General features: G+C 34.3%; 2 protein-coding genes across 3 annotated transcripts; one reads left to right on the forward strand and one right to left on the reverse strand.

Moving 5' to 3' along the window:
- Nucleotides 1–1,982: 1,982 nt before the first annotated feature.
- On the reverse strand, nucleotides 1,983–17,765 carry LOC129243890 (lissencephaly-1 homolog). The gene is made up of 9 exons (XM_054881310.1): nucleotides 17,647–17,765; nucleotides 13,602–13,709; nucleotides 13,240–13,540; nucleotides 9,276–9,432; nucleotides 9,041–9,218; nucleotides 8,830–8,965; nucleotides 7,592–7,747; nucleotides 5,084–5,279; nucleotides 1,983–2,342 (listed from the first exon to the last, which is right to left on the reverse strand). Exons 2-9 carry the CDS (start codon nucleotides 13,637–13,639, stop codon nucleotides 2,269–2,271), a joined length of 1,236 nt encoding a protein of 411 aa, XP_054737285.1. The 5' UTR covers nucleotides 13,640–13,709; nucleotides 17,647–17,765; the 3' UTR covers nucleotides 1,983–2,268.
- Nucleotides 17,766–18,843: 1,078 nt separating this feature from the next.
- Nucleotides 18,844–21,303, forward strand: LOC129243891 (ubiquitin carboxyl-terminal hydrolase calypso). Of its 2 annotated transcripts, XM_054881313.1 has the most exons (3): nucleotides 18,844–19,010; nucleotides 19,073–20,106; nucleotides 20,948–21,303. In XM_054881313.1, exons 2-3 carry the CDS (start codon nucleotides 19,075–19,077, stop codon nucleotides 21,203–21,205), a joined length of 1,290 nt encoding a protein of 429 aa, XP_054737288.1. In that variant the 5' UTR covers nucleotides 18,844–19,010; nucleotides 19,073–19,074; the 3' UTR covers nucleotides 21,206–21,303. The 2 variants fall into 2 exon arrangements, with proteins under 2 accessions (XP_054737288.1, XP_054737287.1); XM_054881312.1 differs by having other exon boundaries at nucleotides 18,844–20,106.
- Nucleotides 21,304–22,029: the final 726 nt, after the last annotated feature.

Below are 22,029 nucleotides of genomic sequence, written 5' to 3' on the forward strand. Positions count from 1 at the left end.
AAGATATCAACTTTAATTAAATAATAAAACTACGCACTTTAGCACATTTGTATTCACCGTATTCGTAAACAAACCGTTGCCATCGTAAGAGCATTGGCTTATATGAAAATTAAAATTTACTGAAGAAAGCGCATCAAGTGAGGAAGGACTTGGCTTCACTTCGCGCCAATCAAGAAGATAGGATGTTGGATTTCATTTGACTATTAAATGCGTTGCGTAAAATTGAACATAACGAAGTGGCATTTTCATAATTGCACTTCACCCATCGTCTCTTGCCTGCAAACAGAACGTTCCGGTGTAAAACCATCCATGAGTGACAGTATTTCCTTTTTTTTATTAGTATGAACACGCATTTGTACCAATTGTTATAGCTTAAGTAAACTTATTTTATTAGTACTCATTGCAGATCTCTGTTCTATACACATTTAGCAAACCCCTTTGGCCTGTTTGCTGGATATTGAAATCGGTATTGGTACTGTATGTATGAAAAAAGAATGGACGTTCTGCCCTGATAGCAAAGTTAGCGCTTGCAGAAGTAATAAATCTTAATAAGAAAGAAAACACAGATTACTTTTTGTTGAAGCTTTTTTATATATTTTATAGCATTTGCTCTGCAGTCCATTTTTTCGAAGAAAAATGGAAAAAGAGCAACGGTGTTCGCCGAATCGACGAAGATTACCCGTTTAGGGTTAAATATATTAATGTAGTGTATTTTATTCATTTTATTAATTGTTTTTTTTTTTTTCGAACACTGTATCCCATCGTAAAAATGACTTAAAAAAATTATAAACTACTACCTAAAAAAATATAAGTGATAAAATATAAAAAATAAATGTGACCTTTTATGTATACACGCATGCAAAAACATGTACTCAACTTAATATGCTCCTCCGATACTTTTAAAGAATGAAAGTGAAGTTTAGAGTCACTGGTGCAAAATTTACCCACAACAGTCGGTCTAGGTACCAATCGACGCGTTTTATCACATTGTGTACATTTTTTACACCATAATATAATATTATAAATAATATAACGAGAAAGTTTTCACATAATACTCCAGCTGTTTGTTTTATTAGTATTAAATACATGCCAAACTGTGCTCATTTAATGCACTTATTTATAGTTATTTACGCATATAACGAATAGAATAATAATAAGAATATTTTATAATAATGATAAGAATATTGGAGTTAAAACACGTCGACTTGTATCCATACCAACTTTCTGTATTTATTAAGTTTTTCTCAGGTATCTCTAAACTGCACCACTACATTTTAAAGATGTCGGTATTTTGTCGCGATATTTGTTAATGCTATAGTCATCAGTATAATGGAGTTATTCTCATAGTTATTCTTTATAGTGTTTTCTTTTCTCGAAAAAATGTCACCTCGTTATATGTCGACATTACGAAAATATTGCCATACACCCGTAAAATACGTTGTATTTTCAGAAAAATTCAACTCTTCTACAAATTATACATTTAATATATTGAAAATGAAATAGAAATAGAAAGATTTAGTTAAATTTTGTGTATCACTTAAAATTTTCGAAGAACTATTTGTCACACGTTATGACAGTTTGGGAAAAGAAAACAAAAATTTTACAGCTCTGGCGCAGTGTGACATTATTGCGAGAAAATAAATCACCATTAGAATTTCCAGACCTCGCCGATAAACCTTTTTTTAACTTCAAAAATCTTTGGGCAGATAACAATTTTATGTGTAAATGTCTGGCATCATGGCACTTGCAAATTACCGTGACAACACAACAACCAAATGTTTATATTTACAATTCCCTTGATGCCAGGTCATTTGCACTTAATTGTGAGCTGACGTTTTATAAATTGATGGGCAAATCACACTTATTCGTTAATATTAAGAGTAACCCGTTACTTCTCACTAAGACTTTGTTGGTTACATGCAGTTGATTGATCAAATACGACATCCAAGCGGAACTTGATAAATCCAAGAAAATTATGTATATATTTATTATATGTATATTTATCAACTGTAAGCTTGTTATATGCTTTAATTAAAATATTACATTAATGTACTTGCTCTTTAGATTTTTCATCAGTTGCTCTAGTATTTGCTTTAAAATAAATAATATTTTAATAAGATTACCATTTTCGTTATACTATTATCATTATTAAATAAATATATTATAATTGTATTGAATTACATGTATTCTCTAGTTCATATAATTTTTGCTCCTGAAATTTAAAAGATGTTGCTCGGCTGTATGAAGTTTTGTAATTCGTTAGTAAAATTAACGGCACTCCCAAACTTTTACAGTCTGATCCACGCTGCCCGAAATAACATATGGGTGAATTTTGTGAAAATCTGTAAACAAAAAGAATCAAATAAATAGTAAATGTTTTGCGTTTACATAGAATTTTAAAAGTATGTATACTAATATTATACAGCCAACTCTTTTTCTACATAATAGACACGTTTCTTGGAAAAGTATGAAAAAAAAGAAATTCGTACATACGTGCATATGGTAAATTTGGGGATATGTTGCACAACTTCAAAAAATACTGTAACATGACAGAACTCTTTATAGAATATTTGCCCAAAAAACCGTGATAAAGAAGTAATAATGAAATCCATATTACACAAATATTTATAAAACAAAAACAATTAATTTTTTATTAAAAAAAGAAAACAGTTAAAATGCAATTCGTAAGTACAAAACATATAAAACTTCAAATTGAAATTAGGATCAATTTTGTAACTATTCATCAACAAATCAAGATTTCCAATACTCAAAATAATTTTTTTATCCTAAAAAATTGTTCAAAATTAACAATATAGGATGATTAATTAACGCTGTAAAATACTTCTTATCCAGCTAAACGCGATCTAAAGATTACAATGAAATTTTAATTCACCGTCAGACTAACCAAGTCTGAAATATATTTATTGCATCGTTTTTGAAGGAATTAATGAATGTATGTATCTTTACTTAACCCTCTGTTGGACATCTTTTTTAAAACCTTCGGTTGGACATCTGGGTTCTGGCCTTTTTTCGTCCTGTTCGAGGATCCTTTTTAAAAGGTTATAACCATAAATCGATAGAAAATTAAATTTTAGGACGCTTCCAGGTAGTTCAAGTCGTTACCTATAATAGAAATATGTTAAACTCACGTCCAGAGTCAAAAAAGCCAATCTGGCCGGACCCGGGCGCCCAACGGAGGGTTAATCTTACACGAAATTTTTTTATTTAATAAGGAATTCTTTTAGAAAAAGAATTTTTTTAGATTCGTGTATGAACGAAAATTTAAATTTCGTGTAAAAAAATTTGGCGTGACATCATTTGGTGGTCCCGGAATCCATTTTTGGGCATAGAACATCAAATCACAGAAACAAGTTTTTTTAATGGCAAACCTCCGAGAGTATTTCAGCCATAAAAAGTGCGTTCGCGTTGTAGGAGTGTAGGCACCTGCGTTTGCACAACAAGATCAAGATTCAAACTATAAATTGGAGGAGAAGTTTAGGCAAACAAGATATACGCGCTAATTATATATATTCTATATATAAAAAAAAATATTTGTTTGTTTGCATTTTCCAGAAACTACTAAAGAATTCTCAAAACTTTTTCAATTATACGTACAAAGCATAAGTGTTCCCCCCGGCAGTCGGTTCTACATTGCCGGAATGACCCGGATTTACTATATATCCGGCCAAGGACTGTTACTCCAGCAGCACTCCCCGTGAATGTATGGGGAATGTTTTTGCTGCTACAACAACTCAAACAACAACAACGATGCTATAGGCTATGTTCTATTTTAATACTTCAAAAAATTACTAAGATATATGTAGATATGTACGTGGAAATGTGGCCTTGAGAACATTAAAATCGATGCTTTTCGACTGGGATTGATATACAGACCCGAACACAAGTATTTGCGCACCTCCCATTATGAAAATTATAGTCGAATATAAAAATATTGGCTAAAATATATGCAATATTAATTTTTTTTGTATTTTCCTATTCTATATTATTTCTTTCTCATTCATTGACTATTGGTTCAAAGGAAAATATTAGTATGCATTTTATCTATTTTATCCATTTAACTATCGTGACCGTAATAAAAGTACTAAAATGTAAAAAATAATTTAATTTAATATTTTATTGGCCTTTAATTTTGCTTGAGGACGGAATTCAAGCGATTCGCATTGAACTAACGTTTTTGTGGCCAATATTTTTCCATTCTGCCTCCAATGCCCTTTGCAAATCCGACTAGCTTGAAATCGACAGACTTCTGAACCTTCACTTTAACACCTCTCACACATACTCTACAGGGTTAAGGCAAGAAGACTGTGGAAGGTGTGCCAAAGAATGTAGTACGTTGTAAACAGGCCACATGTGCACAGGGACGATATCAGGGCCTATCGGCGTGGTACTATCCCTTTTTGGGTGTTTGGCCGAGTTCCTCCAGCTATTTGTGGTGAGCGTCTTGATGTTCCACAAATGGAGGGACCTATAGTTTAAAGCCGACTTCGAACGGCAAATATTTTTATGAGGAGCTGTTTCATGGCAGAAATACAATCGGAGGTTTGCCATTGCCTGCCGAGGGGCGACCGCTATTAGAAAAATGTTTTTCTTAAATTTGGTTTCACCGAGATTCGAACCAACGTTCGCTCTGTGAATTCCAAATCGTAGTCACGCACCAACCCATTCGGCTACGGCGGCCGCAATCCCCCACTATATCTTCAGGTGCAACTACCCCCTTTCTGTTCACTCAAATGTCTACAAAATGGCCTTAAGGATCGACTTTTTCAACGCATTAATCCCTCATATTGCATCATAAACAAAACAAAAAATCTCCAAAAAGTTCTGCATACGTTGTAGCTGTTATCGATGTGTGATTTAGATTTACTCGATTCAATCGATCAGGGAATATATTTTTTATTTCATAGACGTTGGTAAAGCTTTCCATGTGAGTTTTGTTTTTGTTAAAGTCAGATATATTTCCGGATTACAAGAATCTTTAGGCCTACAAATAAACCGTTGCACTAAGACCTTTCGTCCTATCGGTATTACATATGAATAATAAATATTTTTCACAAAATCTTACCAATAGAAGTACAAAAATGCTGATGTGCGTACAACGTTTTCATACATCGTTTATTGCGTAAATCCCAAACTCGAATGGTTTTATCATCGCTTGCTGATATAAGATATTTACCGCCTGGATGAAATGACAAACCTCTGACCCAATTATCATGACCATTGAGTGCAAATAGACACACACCAACACTAACGTCCCAAATCTGTAAAAACATAATTTTTATTTGATTATATAAATTCGAAATTTAAGGTAAATTAGTAAGTATAGTCTGCATTATAGTAAAAGTATTAGAGTATTCGTTGCACTAGTCAACAATTAATAGTATTAGGAAGTACGCGCAAAAAAAAATATGTCTGATAAAATGAAGCTCACAGCTTATTTCATGCAGTTTCTTTTTATAATGCTTCTGTGTGAACAGATGCATCATAGATTACCGTTACTTTTTCTAACTGAATTTGTAATCTATCTAATTCAAATCGAGTTATCCAAATCGGCGAGATTGTGAGAGTGAATTATATTTCTCGTCATAAAAAGGCTGATGATGAAAGGAGGATATATCAATTAATTCTATTTCCATAAAATGAGAACATCAACACTTCATGTATACATGAACGCTATAATTTTTCAGAATTTAATGTCAAATAAATATTCCATGGTTGAAAGAGATAGGGTTACGTCAAAGACAAACAAAGTGATTTAAATTAATAAAATAAGTTTAGTTCAGTGTTCTTCTTCAGTTCATTTAAATAATGCAAAACTTTTCTAGTTTAAAATTAAGTGAGTGTATACTTTGTTTAGACTTAGATATAACAAATTAAAAAATCATTTAACCTATCGCTATTAAATCGATTGAATCAATAAAGTTTTGCAAATACTAGTTTGTTCAATAAGTTTTGTGGTTCGATGAAAGAGGACGTTGCTACTGGCCTAAATTTTGTTATGTTGGTACACTCTTCATATGAACTTAGTCTGTGAAGTTTCATTTCAATCTGTTAATTCATTTTTTGTTTACAAGCCATTTAGTATCGTTAGTATCGACGTGTCACAGTATTTTCTACAATGGAAAAAATCAAGTATCGTGCAGTAATTGAATTTTTATTTTTATTGAAGGTTTAAAAGCAAAGGAATTTTATGAACGAATGATGAAATTGTATAAGGACTTTTCGCCATCAATTCGTACAGTAGAAGCATGGGTTGCTGAACTTAAACGTGGTCGTACAAGCCTTGAAGACGACCCACGTTGTCCAAAAAACATCCACAAACAACAACAACACCAGCAATCGTAGAAAAAATACAAAATGTCGTATTGGAAAATCGTCGTGTGACTGAAACAGATTTAGTAGAAGCCCTAGGCATCTCATTGGACAGTGTAAGCAATATTTTGACTGAAGTATTGGGTTTCAGAAAGCTGTGGGCACAATGGCTGTCGCATTCGCTAACAACAAAAACACATTCGAAAGCGACTTTTTCAGCAACATTTAAAGAGTTTTCAAAAGGATAAAGTGAATTTTGTGCATCGATTCGTCACTACGAATGAGACTTGGGTCTATCCACATGATCCTAAATCAAAACAAGAGAAGTGGTGTAAACCTGGTTCTTCGGCTCCGAAACGAGTTCGTGTCCAGAAATCGATCAAGAAGGTGTTAGCATCAGTTTTTTGGGATGCGAAAGGAATTTTGTTTGTGGATTACTTGCAAATCGGTAAAACAATAAATTCTGAACATATTTATGACCAGCTGAAGGAAAAAATTCGTGCAAAAGAAAAAAAGAAAGAGCGTTTTGACAATGACTAAAATCAATGAATTGAAAAAATTCATGCGTGGAAAGCGTTTTTCATCAAATGACGATGTCATAACAGCTGTGGAAGCGTATTTTGTAGCACTTCCAGATTCTCTTTTAAGGGATGGAGTTCATAAATTGGAATCTCGTTGGAAACAGTGTATTGATGTTCAAGGAGACTATACTGCATAATATTATATAATGTATTTCAAACAATAAAATTGTGTTTTTCTTATTGAACCGCAAAACTTATTGAACGACCAGTAGATAATTATCATTTTAAGTTTCTTCTATCTTATTTTGAATTTACACTTTCTCAATTTGAATTTACATTTCTCAATATCAACTATAAACAATATAGTGATATTCTCAATATAATTTTATATTTTCTCACTATAAACATATATTTTCTCACTATAAACATTTCTTAATTTAAATTTGCACTTTCTCAATATACTCCTACATTTTCTCATTATCATCTTAAGATTTTATTGGTTAAATAATATTTAAAATTGTATACTGTAAGTAAAAAATGTTAAACATACACTCATTATCGCTAGTATACGGGTCTACATACATTTCATTAATTTCCAAAAACAATAACAAATTACATAACTAAAGTTACCGAATTATGAAAATAACGAGCCCAGTTTAAATTGCCTTCATAATTTTATGTAAATAACTTAAATATAAAAAGTGATTGCGTACTAAAATATGATTTTGAACTTTACGTACCCGAATAGTTTTATCTCGAGATCCAGATGCCAAAAATGGTCCTTGATGATGCCCTTTTTTGTTGTCAATGCCAGTCCCCTCATTAATAGCAGCCATCGATGAGTCTGGTGCCCAAGCTATACACTCTACTGTGTGATCATGGTCTCGAAGTTCAACCTGAAAAATTAAATTAAAAGTAATAGTAGTTATCTGCTAATAAAATACGAATGCATTCCAATTCTGGATACGACAAGTAACTAACTTTTGTCTATAATCAATTTTTTCCAAAGTTTTGATGCAATTGAAGAAAAAAAATTTGATATTAAGCTTTAATTAATGTGTGTTGGGGTCAGTTGTATGTTACTTTGCAATAGCAAAGTGGTGGCTTCACCGGTTCCCGTCTGTTAATATGGATGTTTAAGATGAGGCACGATCTGATAGATCAATGTAGTCCATACCAAGCGTTCCCGGCGTTAAGGCTTTATTTATTTACTGGTTTACTTAAGTCTTATGTAACAATAAATCACTTACAGGCTATCGAGAATTCTGTGCTTAAACTACGAGAATTAATGAAACACTAAAATTATTCTTCCATAAGTGGAAGTAATTTGACAGACTGAATGTATCTGATTCAAATTAATTGTAAAATTCATTAGGAATATTATGAAATTAGACTTTAAATAAATCAAGGGCTGAAAAATTGTATAGCTGAAAAAATTGCCTGGAATGCGAACAGACTTTTAATAGTCTCTGTAGGACTTACAGTTTATTGTAAATTATAATGTATTATTATACTAGTAATAAATAAATGCTTGAAATAGAGTTCTAGCTTTACTTCTTAACGATAAGTAGTTAAGAGTTGTGAGGCAGAAAAAAAATTTAAAAACATTTAAGTTTCAATATAAAAAAAAATTAAAAAAAACCTCATTTGAAATCTCTAAAATATTTTATAATAGCTATTGTAAAATTTTAAAATCAAAACTTTTCAATATTAAAACTTTCGCGGTCAAACCGGCAAACGACGTCAAATTTGTGAAGACACATAAGGGCAGGACACCATTCCACCGTCATTAATTATTGCAACAAAATTTGACACAAACATGGGACGAAACGGTAATAGTCACAAAGACACATGACTTATTGTTGTACCTCCTGACTCATTTTACATAGCATATCTGCTATTACCAGTTTTGAGAAATGTCTCACTACCATAAAATACCTTCCAAGAAGTCGGATACCAGCTTAACATGTTAACTCACCTTGCAATCCTTTGTGTTGGTTAGCCATACGCGAATGGAGTGATCATTTGAACAAGAAGCAAAGATGCTACCATCCGCGTGTACACGCACCATACGCACCCATTCTCTGTGTCCGGTGTATGTTTTCACACAGTAGCTAAAGTAGGAACAGAGTAGTACTTGTGGTTATATTTTTCACATAAAAAAAGTTAATATTACACGCATCCCTTACCCGGTGGCCACTTCCCACATTTTTATAGTTTTATCCCGCGATGCTGAAATGACATAATCTCCAGCGGGAACAAACGCTACAGACGATACATTATGATCATGGCCATGCATTGTCTTAATGCATTCGTAAGTTTGTTGAAAGTCCCATAACTTTATGGATAAATCAGCACTACAGGATACTAAAAAAAATATTGCATACTAAGTTATGGAAATAAATATCTATCATGAATACGCACCTAAAAGTTTTCCTTGAGCATCAAAAGCGACATCTTGAACTGAATCTGTGTGACCTTTCAAACTGCGTTCGTATTCCCCAGTTTCAAAGTCCCAAATTTTAATGGTAGCGTCTTCTGACGAAGATACCATCAAACCAAAAATGGGGTGAAATATTACCTGCATTAAATAAACAAAAGCACGGAATTGAATACTAAAATTGTATTTAATTATTTTAAAAAGTTGAAATAAAAGCCAATATATGTAAAGATAATAGGCGAAAGACGTTAAAACGTTAATTTACAATATCGCGTAGGCATAAATTAAGTTTGGTTTAATTGTATTATAAAAATTTGCATTATGTATACGCATTTTGTAGTAGAATTTGCTAACATTTTTTAACGTGAGCGAGGACGTTAACAAACTTTGCATTTGACTATCTTTTTATATTAATCGACATAAAAAAATGGTCAAGAAACTTGACTCAGCTGAAGCCAAAAAGAAGCTTGAGTCCTTAATTCAAAAACAACAACAACTCCTTGATTTTGGATACCTGCCTCGACGAGCTTGCAGTAGCGGTACGTATCGCGCAAGTGAATCGGTAGGAGCAGAGGTTTGTTTTCTTTCAATCGTAGCTAGAGGCATTCAAGCCAAAATGTCAGCTTATGCATGACGAGGTTCAGCAACCCATCAATCTTTTTTCATCGTTGTTCCACCAAATCAAATGTTACCTATCCTGCAAAGTTCAGTGGTAACTATTCAGAATGGACATTAATTGAAAGCTAAATTCTATAATAAAAGGTTAAATTTCGAGGCTCATACAAGAGGCATTGTTCCACTCAAGAGATTGAAGGGTGAAAAGGTTGCAGAACTTTGTAAGCTCAGCAAACAACTGCTTGCTTACTAATACAGCTCTTTTTCGAAGTGGGAGAGAAAAAATCTGCAAATGAAAAACCAACGTGGAGTTTGATGGGTCCTACAACAACAACCGCAAAGTATTAGTAACGTCTGCTGTAGGTGGGTGCATTTTGTGTAGTTCTAGCGAACGTAGAATTTCAAAACGCGACCAGTTTCTTAATCTTTCATTAATGCGCTACAAAGGAGCGAAACGATTACAACTTTGTTTGAATTGCATAAAAGATGATATCTTAAGGGGTGTAAGTCCGGCCATTGTTTGCTTCATAAAGAACCAAATTAATTTGGGGATTCTGAAACGTTTTTTAAACTGCCATCGAAAGCAATAACTAGATCCATCATATAATGGATTATTTTTAAAATTTAATAAAAATGAACAAAAATCAATATATATTACTTTTGTTTTATTCGAAAGAGCAAAAATTATTGCTGTTTATGGTACACAATTTCATTTATGTGGTTACTTCGACTAGCTTCGTAATAGCGCATCCTGTTAATTCCAGGCCGAGATGGAAAGTATGTAGGAATTTCCCGAGATTAATCACAATCCAGATGACTTTCCTCAATACATTACATACAGATTAAGCTAGATTCCGGCACTTAAAGAACAAAACCATCTTATTTTATGGGTTTTAAGTAGATGGCATGATCTCCAACACTTACCCTGTGGACAAAGCCAAAGTGATACTGAATCAGACAGAAATAAACTTCTGTCTCTGGGGAAACTTTCGTTTGGGAGAAATGTGCGTGACGATTACGTTTTGTCTAACGTAGCGGCCAATGACAAGCATGAGTTTTTAACATTTGACAATAGCACAAGAACAAGACACTTGGACTGAAGTGGGACCCAAGTTTGGAAGTTTTCATATTTCCTTTTTCACCTTTTGCAACCCCGACGAAGGTAACTAAACGCACAACTCTTTCTACCATTGCTAAACTTTACTACCCGCTCGGTTTAATCCGACCTGTGGTGGCCGAAGGCAAAATATTCTTGCTGTATTTGAGGAAGTAAAAGTTGAGAATTACTGAAAATACGCAATGAATATAAGATAATTACGCATTTTAGTTCCGATCGATACTTGCTAATGCCTTAAGCAGACTTATAGATAAATGTAATTTTTTTTGTGGGACTCAATGATAATGTCATCTTGGCTGCGTCACTAACGAACCACCTTCAACGTTTTGTAGCTAATCGCATTAGTATAATCGAAACCCAAACGAAAGGAATAAATAGGTGTTATATTCCCATGGAGTTGAACCTGGCAGACATTCTATCAAGAGACGCCTGTGTGCAAATAGGAGCCATCTTTTCTTGTCAGCCACCAACATAACTAACAGAGTATGTTTGTTTTCCTCGACCGTTGGAATGAAAAGTTCTGGATTGCTCAAACAATAGAGATTTCGGAGGATGGCTTAAAACCCATGGACTACATCAGAAATTCGATTTAAACAGTTTTGTTTTTTTTTTTATTATTTTAAAACCACCTTTCACCTTCTCTAAATTACCCTTAATTTTCCTTCATGAGTACTGAATTGATTTGGTTGTCCAGTACTCTACCACATACACTTCCAGAGATCTGTATGCAGTATGAAAATTTCAATTCGTATGGGAGGTGCTACGCTCAAGCGGCTTAGAACTCAACTGCATAATTTGTGTTTTACATATATATATATATACAGATAGATAATGTGGCAAGTATAGTTAAACATATATACATGGTCCGCCATATAACTTTACGGAATTAAAAATGCTATAAAAAAGAAACTACTCGATATTTTTTTATTTTGAAGTACAATCCTTCCGGTTAATGATGGAACACAACTTCATTCATATGGCTGCCTCGGCTAGCCATGCACCATCCCATACGATCGGTCCAATTTTTCAACACATTTTCGATTGTATGCGGCTGTATTTCAGCTATGACATCGCGTATGTTGGTATTCAGTGCATCAGTTGCTGGTTTGTTGGCATAACACTGGTCTTTGACGGCAACCCAAAGATAATAATCCAACGGCGTTTCTCTTACTTTTTTCGCAAAGTAACGCACATACGCTTCATTCGGTGCTTTTTTTCTTCCCATTGCCGTACGTAATTTTCGTACACATTCTGCAACATTACCATGATTTTCAAAGTAATGTCGCAATATTTCCCAGCGTTCTTTGAGCGTATACACAACCATTTTCGTTCAGCGGAAGAATAAAACTAATTTTCTGTCAAATCAGATGACAGCTAAGTGTTACCATTCTTCAAATGATACCTAATTCAAATATGTAACGATAGATGGCGGGCCCTATATATGTATTATATACAGGGGATAATTAATTTTAATGCTGGAAATAAGTAATAATAATCTGATAATGTATATTCAATAATATATTTACATAACACATGTGAGGAGAAACTAATAATAGGTATTGTTACTAAATTTGTGGAACCCTTGCATCAAAAAGAGTGAAGCTTTTCATACTTTTCAAACGTCATTTATATCAACGATCACTGTAATGGAAGCCACAAATTGCTTACGGAGAAAAAAGGGCGAATGGTGAAAATACTGCATTGCTACTATACTATTTTCTTCAAAATACTGAAAAATCAACCTTTAATGGAGATTTGGTGCTATGCTTCAAGTGACCCGGGACCCATACATTTCATTAAGGGAAAAATACGCTCATACCAGTACAAGCCCGGGAATTCGTACGAAAATGGTTGAGCTCGTTAAAAGGTATAGAAACGAACAATTTTAAAAGAAAATATGAATTATTTGTGGGAAAACAAGTTGTGGAAAAAAGTTTCATGCCGTTTGCCAGAATAAAAGGCTGTGCTGAAGAATAAAAGTCATGACAAAACATTAAACTCAAAAACTGTTTACCTTTAAATACTTCTTCTAAATGGCGTAAGAAACAGATAAAATTCTAATTTTTAACACACACAATACTTTAGTTTTTACTGCTAATCGAACCTATAGAAAGTTTAAAACATATTGTTCGGACAGAATCTGCGGTCAAAAAGTTTCGTTTGTACAATATATACTCGCTTTTATATTCTTCTAATATTTACTGTATTTTACATACCCGTGTAATGCTTGCGCGATGCCCGGTCAATGAAAATTTTTCTGGTGGCCGTGGAATCCATTCTCCAGGGCTTCGTTTTGCTTTTGTAGGAGCGCCTTCAATTGCTTCCTTTTCAGCTTCTGATAATTTAGCTTCAAGCTCCATAACTTTTTTTTGCAATCGAATAACAGAAGTCCATTTCTTTTCTAAAAGTCCACTGAACTTTTTTTCGCTCTCTGTGGAGACATCAGCTTCTTTGCGGAATGCATCTAAGGATTCAGTATAGCCATTGCTACCTAAATAATCGGCAATCGCTTGGTTCCTAAAATTAAATTGTTCATATAATTCCAACAAAATAAAAATAAAGTACAATAATATCTTACAGCTCCTCGCGCTGCCTCTGAGACAACACCATTTTCATGTTCGTCAGAGCAGACGTCGATATTATTTTTGTTATACAATAAGTGTTGATGGCTTTAAGTTGAGTTCCCCTAAAACAAATACAATTATTATTTAATAATAAATTGAGTACATAGTTGATAGACTTAATTCAAATATACTGAGTCCAATCTTACTAACTTATTTAACATGACATCAGGATGGTAGAAAATGAATACAACTACTGTAAGGTAGGCCATGACCCGGGTAAGTTATTATATTGTGGTGAAAAATAATAAAAATATAGTCAACGTAGGAACCAAGGCTCATTTATTGAAGGTGGTGGCACTAGACCATCAACAATGTTTTGTAAGTTTGAATGTCACAGCAATGTATTGGCGAAGTAGAAAACAAAAAATTAATTCGCCTTGTTTTATTCTGTGCTGACCGCTACATGAACACAGCGAATTCAGCTGATTTACCAACACCACCTTTAATAAATTCGCCTTGGTAGGAACTTATACAACAAAACTTCACAGATATACCCTAAATGTATGATAGGAAAATATTACGAGTCCTTACGAACGCTTAAATGGATTAACGGTATAGAAGAAGACGCAGGCTTATTACGATTTCGAGCATGGAGGACACAGACACGAAACCGAGACAATCGGAGGCATATGCTACAGCAGGCGAAGACCTGACCAGGGTTGTCCAGCCAACAATGATGATGATGACTAAAATTACTGACGCTGGATTAAATTATAACTTTTTATATTCTTTAACCATTGTTTTAGACAGATGAAAACTTTGCGCTTATATATTGAAGGGACACTACGAATAAAATTACATCTTCCCAATCGATACTTCATAAATTTTGTAAACCACAAATAAATTAAATTTTTTTCAGAAACTGGCGCCTTCGGGCAGTAAGCAGTTTGCATTGGAAAACAAAATTGTTTTTTTTTTTTATTCGAAAAAACTATTTATTCGAAAAAACTATTAAAAATAGTACCCAACTTTGCAAGATTTTGAGATATTTAATTGTGACTTTTTCCGCCATAATTGTCTACTTTTCAGTTCGAATTCGATATTAAATAATTTAATATGTATATTCAAAATCTCGGCCGCCGTAGCCGAATGAGTTGGTGCGTGACTACCATTCGGAATTCACAGAGAAAACGTAGATTCGAATCTCGGTGAAACACCAAAATTAAGAAAGTTTTTTCTAATAGCGGTCGCCTCCTTGGCAGGCAATGGCAAACCTCCGAGTGTATTTATATATATATATATATAATTGGCGCGTACACCATTTTGGATGTTTAGCCGAGTTCCTCCTCCTATCTCTGTTGTGCGTCTTGATGTTGTTCCACAAATGGAGGGACCTACAGTTTCAAGCCGACTCCGAAAAGCAGATAATTTTATGAGGAGATTTTTCATGGCATATATATATATACTATATGTATATTCAAAATCTCAAAAAAACCTTAGAGATTCGGCTAAATGGCGTATCATCAACTATATAAGTACATACATATATAGTTGCCTATATTCGAACTGTGAAATCATGCGCGGTACCTTCATGTATGTTGAGTGTGCCGTGGTCGACTTTGCATGCGTATGAGTTAAACGTTATTATGTCATTGTAAGGCGGATGTCACGAGACAGCTGTAGGGGCGAAAGTTCGTAAAGGTGGTTGTAGTCGTAATAGCATAAACGTCCCCCACTAGTTTTTGAGGAAAACTGCTGAAGTGACAATGCTTGGATATAAAGACCCTGTTGTGGCGTTTCCGACAGTCGGTTCTATGTTACCGGAACGACCCGGATTTATATCCGGCCAAGGACTGTCTTAAGAACGTTGTAGCAGTAGCTTTGCCCTGTCAGTGTAGTGGAATCACCGGACGTCTTCGTCTAGCTCATCTAACGGTAGGCACAGGAAACTAGCTGTTTCGACAGGTTGGGTCCAGAGGGAGAGGGGTGTTAGGTGAGTGAGTTTGAAGGAGCATGTGAAAAGGTGGTTAGTGTCGTGCGGGGTGCCTTTACATGCCGCACATATGTTTAGTATGTCGGGGTCGATTCTGGATAAGTAGGAGTTTAACCTGCTACACTATCCAGAACGTAATTGTGCCAAGGTTACGCGGGACTCTCGGGGAAGTTGGAGCTCTTCGTCTGCGATTGGTGGTGGTTGGACTTAAGAACGTTGTTCTTGTTGTAGCAGCATAAACATTCCCCATACTTACATACGGGGAATGCTGCTAGAGTGACAGTCCTTGGCCGGATATAAATCCGAGTCGTTTCGGTAACGTAGAACCGACGGTCGTGGAAACGGGACTTACGACTTAAGAACGTCGTAGAAGGTGGTTATGAATTCTCGAAGAGGTATCATAGAAGGTTTGTTGGTATTAAATTAATTATTTAATATGAGTATGGAAATCATCAGTAAGTTGGATGAGTACCTAAAGTAACTTCATAACAGGATTAAGGTGAAGCAGTAGTATACTTCTGCCTGACAGAACCACAATTTCGTAAATTAAAAACTATTTCTTATACATATATTGAATTAAGTATGTTTGTAAATTGCATTTTTAACATAAAAAAGTCAATAGTTAAACGCTTTAAACATGATTTAAATTAAGTAAAGTTTTAATATGTGTATTTACCGCATTTGACATATTCTAAAATTGTTCGTTTTGTAGGAATAAAAATGGTGAATTTTCAAATTTCGCAACAAATTTCTTTAGCTTGGAAACCGTTCTTTTTTTTGTACCCTAACGTCATCCTTCGTCACAAATAATGCACACAATGGATTTAATTTTTATATTTAGTTTATTTTCAATTAAAATTTAAATAAAAACATCGTCAGTTCATCGATTTTATAACTTAAAATTAGAGCAGAACAAATGATGAAAAGTTTAAGAATAAAAACGCGTGTCTACGTTTTGGCGAAGAGTGATGGCCCTTGGTTAAAAACTATAAGTGCCCAGGTTGTGGGGCTTCAGCTTATTGTTGCGAGCAAAAAATAATCATTTCCACGACAGTTAGTTCTATGTTACCGGAGCGACGTAGAATTATGTATATCCGGTCACGGACTATAACTTCAGCAAAAATGTATGGAGAATGTTTTATGCAACTACGACTAACTAATCAAAAACTTTAATCAACGAACTGGATGAGGCTGGATTTTCTCACTTCACCAAATTTTTTCCGTTTACTGTGTCCGAGTGCACTGGTTTGAAAGTTTTTAATTCACAAACTTATTTAATATTTGATGGTATTTGTTGCAGCACTACCCAAGACCACCTACTTCTACAATAACAACAGCAAAACCAACAACAACCACCTACGCAGAAACGAGTTTCATGAAAAAATAGTGTGGATGGCGTAGTGCGAGTTGGACTTAGATGTATTTTTTGTCGCGCGACTACATAGATCAGAACTCAAGATAATATTTTGATGGCATATAGTAGTGCGAGTAGGACTAATGATAGATACTTGTGAGGAAATATATTCTACAGAAACAAATATATATATGTATATATAATCTAGGCGAGGCACCTGCACAGGACAGGAGTAATAGTATGTCATTTAGTATGAAACCATGAACTTAGCCTTTGTTGAACTGAACAGTTGATTTAACATGTAATGCTAACTTCAAATTCAGCTTTCTTGTATTTTGATGGCTGCATAGGTGTACACATTGTTTGCACAATTTCATTCGAAAAATCGATAGCCTGAATAGGGACGATGCGTCATCACATTTTCTGTTTTTGTTATTATGCACATTTTTATCCCATACACAATTTCTGAAAACCCGCTTTATGAAAAATATATAAATCAATCTAGAAAAATTGCTACGCACACATGTTTAATATTTTACACGAAGAGTATATTACCAACAAGCTTTTATAATCACTCAAGGTGGATAACAAACAAATTTTATGCAAATAAAAATTTGGCAAACAAAAACTTTAATACCAATTCCACTTCTTCAAACCGTCTTAATTCCTTGAAATATGTTCAACACACTAATATTTAGTAGACGTTACTTACTTTTGGAGCCAATTTTACGCCACTAAATATTTAAAACGTAATAACAAACTTTCGGTAAAATATATGAAGACGACCGAATGATGAAAAAATTGATTTTTAGTAAATGACAGTTACATATATACATATAACTTCAATATAATACCCAGAGTTGCCGTAACCTGTAAAGATGCTAAATCGCATTAAGGCTAATGCTACGTACTGTTATCGATTTGGCTATAATGCACTGTTTATCCTTTCACAAACGAAACTCGAAAATTTTTAATTATTGTTAACAATAGGTAACACAAATGCGAAATAAACGCAAGAATGTGAAAGCGATTTCGAATGAATTTTACGACAGCAAAGTGTGATGGGAAAAACATAAAAATCTCAAAATTTAACTTTTCAATAGAAAACGATTGTAAACGAAATAAACGTCAACTACAATTATTTAGAAAAAATATTCAAAGAAAACTTAGTTTCGAGTCAGGATGTTATGAAAACCGTAAGGCTAAGGTTAGCAGAACACTCTGAGGTCTACGTATCAGAACGATAAACAAAGTACCACACATTCCTCTAGCCAGAGTACAAGAAAAAAAACAACCCTATAAACATGCTTGGAGAAAAACACACAAATTTGACGACTCTGCGATGCAATGCGACATTATTGCAAGAAAAGAAAACATCATAAGTGTTTCTTCTAAAAAAAATTGTATCTCGTTATTTGTCAACAGCATGAAAATGATACATATTTCATATAGGAAACAGGTCGAACAATTTTAAACTTTCCTCTGATCATATATTGAATACTCGTATAATAAAGTATTTATTTATTAAACATAATAAAATTGAAGTATTTACCTCCATTTTGTATAACAATTAAGGTTTAAGCGCAACTATTTTGACTAACATGTGTACACAGGTAAATTAAAATCAGCTGAAACACTCACACCCACTCAAATAACATAATTTTTCAAACAACATACGTTCACATGAATATGTTTAGAAAAAAACACGAACTTTTTACACCCCTGGCGCTGGAGAGAATAACAACACTATTACTTGGAAAAACACCTATTAGATATTTTGTCAAACAGCCATCAACTACATGCTGACCAAATTACTTGATCACAGGCTTGAAGTGTAATGCTTTAATTTCACCGTGTAAGGCACCCTTTACATAGGAAAATTACTCGTTGTTGAAAGGAAACAAGAATATTAGTTTATCGATATATAATTTAAAGTGGAATGAAAGTGTTGAGTGATTATTAATTTTTCCAAATATTACAAACGCTAAATAAATATAATAACGTATGGGAAAGCAAACTGTAGTAAACGAGTACAGTATAACAATATTTTAAATGCAAAAGTTTTAATCACAAAACGTAATTTTGAATTATCAGAATGAATAATCATTAAAATAACATAGGAAATAAAAAATTTTTAGACATGCCGGTAGATATAAATAGGCTAACTGATGGTTGGCTGGAGCTTGAGTCCGATCCAGGATTATTTACTTTGCTTCTAGAAGATTTTGGTGTGAAAAATGTTCAAGTGGAAGAGGTGTATGATCTGCAAAAACCAATTGATGGCCCGGTTTATGGTTTTATTTTTCTTTTTCGATGGATGGAAGAAAGACGAGCAAGAAGAAAAATAGTAGAAGCTGCAGCGGAAATATTTGTTAAAGACGAAGAAGAGGTGTCTAGTATATTTTTTGCTCAGCAAGTAGTTCCGAACAGTTGTGCCACCCATGCGTTGTTATCTGTACTGCTCAATAGTAATGACGCAGATTTACATCTTGGATCTACATTAAGTCGCTTAAAGGCTCATACAAAAGGTATGTGCCCTGAAAATAAAGGTTGGGCTATTGGTAATACGCCCGAACTAGCCTGCGCTCATAATTCGCATGCTATGCCCCAAGCAAGACGACGACTAGACCGAAGTGCTGCCTCAGGGGTATCAACTGGACGTTTTACTGGAGAAGCGTTTCACTTCGTGAGTTATGTTCCTATCAATGGTCATTTATTTGAATTGGATGGTTTAAAACCATATCCCATTGACCACGGTCCGTGGAAGGAGAATGAGGACTGGACTGATAAATTTCGGCGAGTAATGGCAGAGCGTTTAGGCATTGCCACAGGTGAACAAGATATACGTTTTAATTTAATGGCTGTTGTTCCGGATAGACGTATAGCAATAACACATAAACTAAAAATGCTGCGAACAAATCAATCTATTGTGTCAGGAACGCTACAGAAACTTTTAAAAGCTAGTGGCTCTGATTGTGTCAAAACTTTGAAGCTTGATATTGAATCTTCTGATAATAGAGCTTATCAAATCAGCTCGCCGCCTTCTCCTGTTTTGGAGACAAATGCCTTTACCATTCGGGATTTACAATCTTTACTCAAAAACCTCGATGCAGAAATTGCTATAAGCGAGCAACAGTTAAATGATGAAAACGACAAGAGATATATGTTTAAGGTAAGTTAGAACTGGTTGAGAAACACTGGCTTGACCCATTTAGTGAACCCTTTAGTCTAAGCTTTTGCAATTATAAGTAAGAGCCATGCGATTTACTACATAATCTTTTGTTTTCTTTAATTCCTTAATCTGAAGTGCTATGTAAGATGTGATTCGTCGACTGAGGATTTGGGGAATGTTCAGTTATTTGCCCAGTGTTTTCTAGGTGGAAGTGGGGAAACCGAGGGGTTGTGACGTCTAAAATCCCATTTATTAGAATTTTATCAAGCAGCCATTTTTGCCTGTCACAGCTGGGTAAAAATTTTATTGATGATATTTATTAATTGGCATACCCTGTGAATACACACGCACTAAAAAAATATATATTTTTAAACAATTCCGATAACGGTGAAGTTTTCGTCATGGCATGCCATAAAACCAAAGTAATCAGTAACTCTAAATATCTATCTAAATGATAATGGCGTTATGTATTTAGGACGACTTTTCCCGTAGCCCTGTGTAATAAAAAAGAATGTATTATTTAGAAGATATTTAGGCTTGTGTGAGTTCGTTAAATTGTTACCTAAATATAGAAATCCCAAATCAGTGGCGAGTGACGATAATGCAGTATATGCACAATTTATATAATTTATGAACATACTTTCCACCTAAATTGAACTGCCACATTTGTTTCTTTTTATACATATCTATATGTTTGATAAAAGCAAACATATTTAAATTTGAAAACAAAGAATTTAGATTGTTAATTAAAAGTGCTGAAACTTATACATACATACACATTTTATTATCTCCATATGTAAAAGTGTTTACCAAATTAAATCTTTTATTAATTCTTTTACAGGTTGATGATTGTCGACGGACGCATAATTATGATGAATTCATTTGTACATTTCTCTCGATGCTAGCTCATCAAGGCGTTCTAGGTGAATTAGTAAGTCAGCACTTGCTACCTTCGAAAAAAATTAGTGGACAAAGCGTGAATCGATTAAACAAAGGATCTACTCAGGCTGTAACACCACAAAAACAAAAGAACTGTAAAACGTCTAAAAACTCTGGCCGCAGGCGAAAAGGCCGAAATAAATGTAAAAAAAGAAAATAGTTCTAAATCCAATGTCGTTAAAAAAGTACAAATGCATATTATTTCAATAAATATTTACCAAATTCACCAAATTTTGGTTAAAAAAATATAAAAAACTATAGCAATAGCCTGTAACCAATATTGAAATTGAAAAATGAGACGAATTGACCGACAACCCTGGTCAGCTGACGTGCTCCTTTCATTTCTGTACGATTACTCGAATGAAAGGGCTTTTGTAACCAAATGGAAATATTGTCGATCATAATTCTCACTTGGACCTTAAAACAAAACGTGGAGTATAACCATACTCGCTAGTGACGAATCTTACTCTGTTGTTTCTTTCATATAAAATTTTTTCATCAAACGAGAAGCGAAGAGGCGAATCGAAGACGGTTATGGGGCACAGGAATGGGGGAAATCAACATGAGCAAAGGCTGTCATTGCAAACGTTTAGCCGGAAAATTTTGAGGTAGCCCAAGAGTCCTGATATGAACATACATCATGATAATTAGGCCACACACATATGAAGCGGTCGCGTGGGCATGAAGGACCGCATTTTCGACAGAGTGAGCAGGACTGATTAAGTTGCAACGACGGTTGCGATGGAGATGATGCTCGAGCCAAGCGTACCCTGTTGAACATGACTAGGGATTTGATTGAACTGGACGATAAAGTAAACTGAAGTACGTCAGTCAGGCGTTGTCATCATTTTAGGTTAAGTCCTCATTGGCCCTTGAGAGTATCGAGAAATTATACTTGCTAGGAATGCACAATCGTATTCAGGACGGAGGGTTATGACTAGGAACAAGGCAGCGTATGACTTGGCTAGAAAGAATACGTCCACG

This window comes from Anastrepha obliqua, chromosome 4 (genome assembly GCF_027943255.1).
Source record: "Anastrepha obliqua isolate idAnaObli1 chromosome 4, idAnaObli1_1.0, whole genome shotgun sequence".
Classification (NCBI taxonomy): Eukaryota; Metazoa; Arthropoda; class Insecta; order Diptera; family Tephritidae; genus Anastrepha; species Anastrepha obliqua.

Coding starts and splice junctions, on each gene's coding strand:
- LOC129243890 (XM_054881310.1), bottom strand. CDS start 13,639: ATGAAAATGGTGTTGTCTCAGAGGCAGCGCGAGGAGCT. Junction 7,748..8,829: donor CCAACACAAAGGATTGCAAG/GTGAGTTAACAT, acceptor TTAATTTTTCAG/GTTGAACTTCGAGACCATGA. Junction 2,343..5,083: donor GCATTTTTGTACTTCTATTG/GTAAGATTTTGT, acceptor TTTTGTTTACAG/ATTTTCACAAAATTCACCCA.
- LOC129243891 (XM_054881312.1), top strand. CDS start 19,075: ATGCCGGTAGATATAAATAGGCTAACTGATGGTTGGCTGGAGCTTGAG. Junction 20,107..20,947: donor ACAAGAGATATATGTTTAAG/GTAAGTTAGAAC, acceptor ATTCTTTTACAG/GTTGATGATTGTCGACGGAC.